The sequence below is a fragment of the Austrofundulus limnaeus genome, unplaced genomic scaffold, assembly GCF_001266775.1.
Source record: "Austrofundulus limnaeus strain Quisiro unplaced genomic scaffold, Austrofundulus_limnaeus-1.0 Scaffold2302, whole genome shotgun sequence".
NCBI lineage: Eukaryota > Metazoa > Chordata > Actinopteri > Cyprinodontiformes > Rivulidae > Austrofundulus > Austrofundulus limnaeus.
Genome location: NW_013954704.1, coordinates 15,868 through 17,144, shown reverse-complemented (window position 1 = coordinate 17,144; position 1,277 = coordinate 15,868). Strand labels below are relative to the sequence as shown.

Here is a 1,277-nt window from a genome sequence, read left to right as displayed (position 1 = left end):
TCCTGACTTTGATTCTCAGGATCCTGACTTTGGTTCAGGATCCTGACTTTGGTTCTCAGGATCCCGACTTCAGTTCTCAGGATCCCGACTTTGGTTCTCAGGATCCCGACTTTGGTTCTCAGGATCTGTTTTTACTTTTTTTCCTCCCATGTCCCCTCGCGGGCTCCGTAGTTTACCTACAAACATTTCAAATATCTCCCCAATAAAGATTTTAATTTTGTTTTAGTTCCTTTTAGTTTCCACAGATCATCACATAAAACAGAATAGTCTGTTGTGGTTTGACTAAAACTTTATTGAATTCATGAAGAAAAAAATCCTGATTTAAATAAAAATCTAAAAAAGATCACATGTGAATAAAAGCAACATTATTAAACACAAGGTGGTAGTGTAGCTCAAAGTGTCAGTGCAGTCCCAAAAACAGCTTTGTCAGAGTAACAGACTGAGTCGTGCACATGGTGCACATGGTGCAYACAGTGCAGGAGCATTCTTTCCTTCAGGCGTTCTCTTTGTTGTTGTAGAGAAAATCGTCCATGGAGGCCTGCAGAGAGCACACAGAGAGACTGAACAGTTCTGAAGAGCAGCTTCATTTTCGTCACATTTACATTTCAGTTTGAAGGAATCATCAAACTCAYGGATGTCAGCCTGCAGCTTTTAATGATTTAAATGTTTTCTCATGGAAGATGACTGTACAACACAGACTCAAATACATACAGAAAATCACCAAATCATTTTTTAAAAGTGTGTAGTTACAAAAGGTATTTCTTAACTTAACGTCTCTTAACTTATTCAGTGTTGACAGATCTCGTGAGAGAAACAAGCAGCTCTATGAAAACCAGCCCACCACATTGTTTATAACACAGGTCAGTTGTAACTATACTGTATAAACATGAAGAAAGTTTTGTAAATGATCAATTAAATGTTAGATCCAGTTTTGCATTTTATACTTTCTTATCATTGCAGCTTTAAGGTTTAAAACAGAGAGTGAGAGTTCATCATGTGTTCTCTCTCTATCATCAACCAAAGCTGTTACATTCTGRTGTAAAAGTGTAAAGTGGAACCAGGGAGAGGTTAACGGTTGAATCATTCTGATATGAAGGAAATAAGTGTTTTTAGAGGTTTAGTTTTGCAGTCTCTCTGTTACATCAGCTTGGGACAACCGGGCTGTTGGGAGGGACTGGTGTGTTTTTCTAGGATGGGCCAGTGTTATATCGTTCACGAGTGATTCGTTCAAATGATTCGTTCATTTGAGTGAACGAACTGAATCAAATCACTTCATT

At 38.1% G+C, this 1,277-nt stretch overlaps 1 protein-coding gene across 1 annotated transcript in view; it reads right to left on the bottom strand.

The window, feature by feature from the left end:
- Positions 1-266: 266 nt before the first annotated feature.
- Positions 267-1,277, bottom strand: part of LOC106510751 (ATP-dependent DNA helicase PIF1) — a gene marked incomplete at its 5' end in the record, with an annotated part of 16,154 nt that continues 15,143 nt past the window's right edge. Inside the window, 1 exon segment of the mRNA XM_013999464.1 lies at positions 267-538. Within this exon segment, the coding sequence (XP_013854918.1) occupies positions 494-538 (45 nt within the window).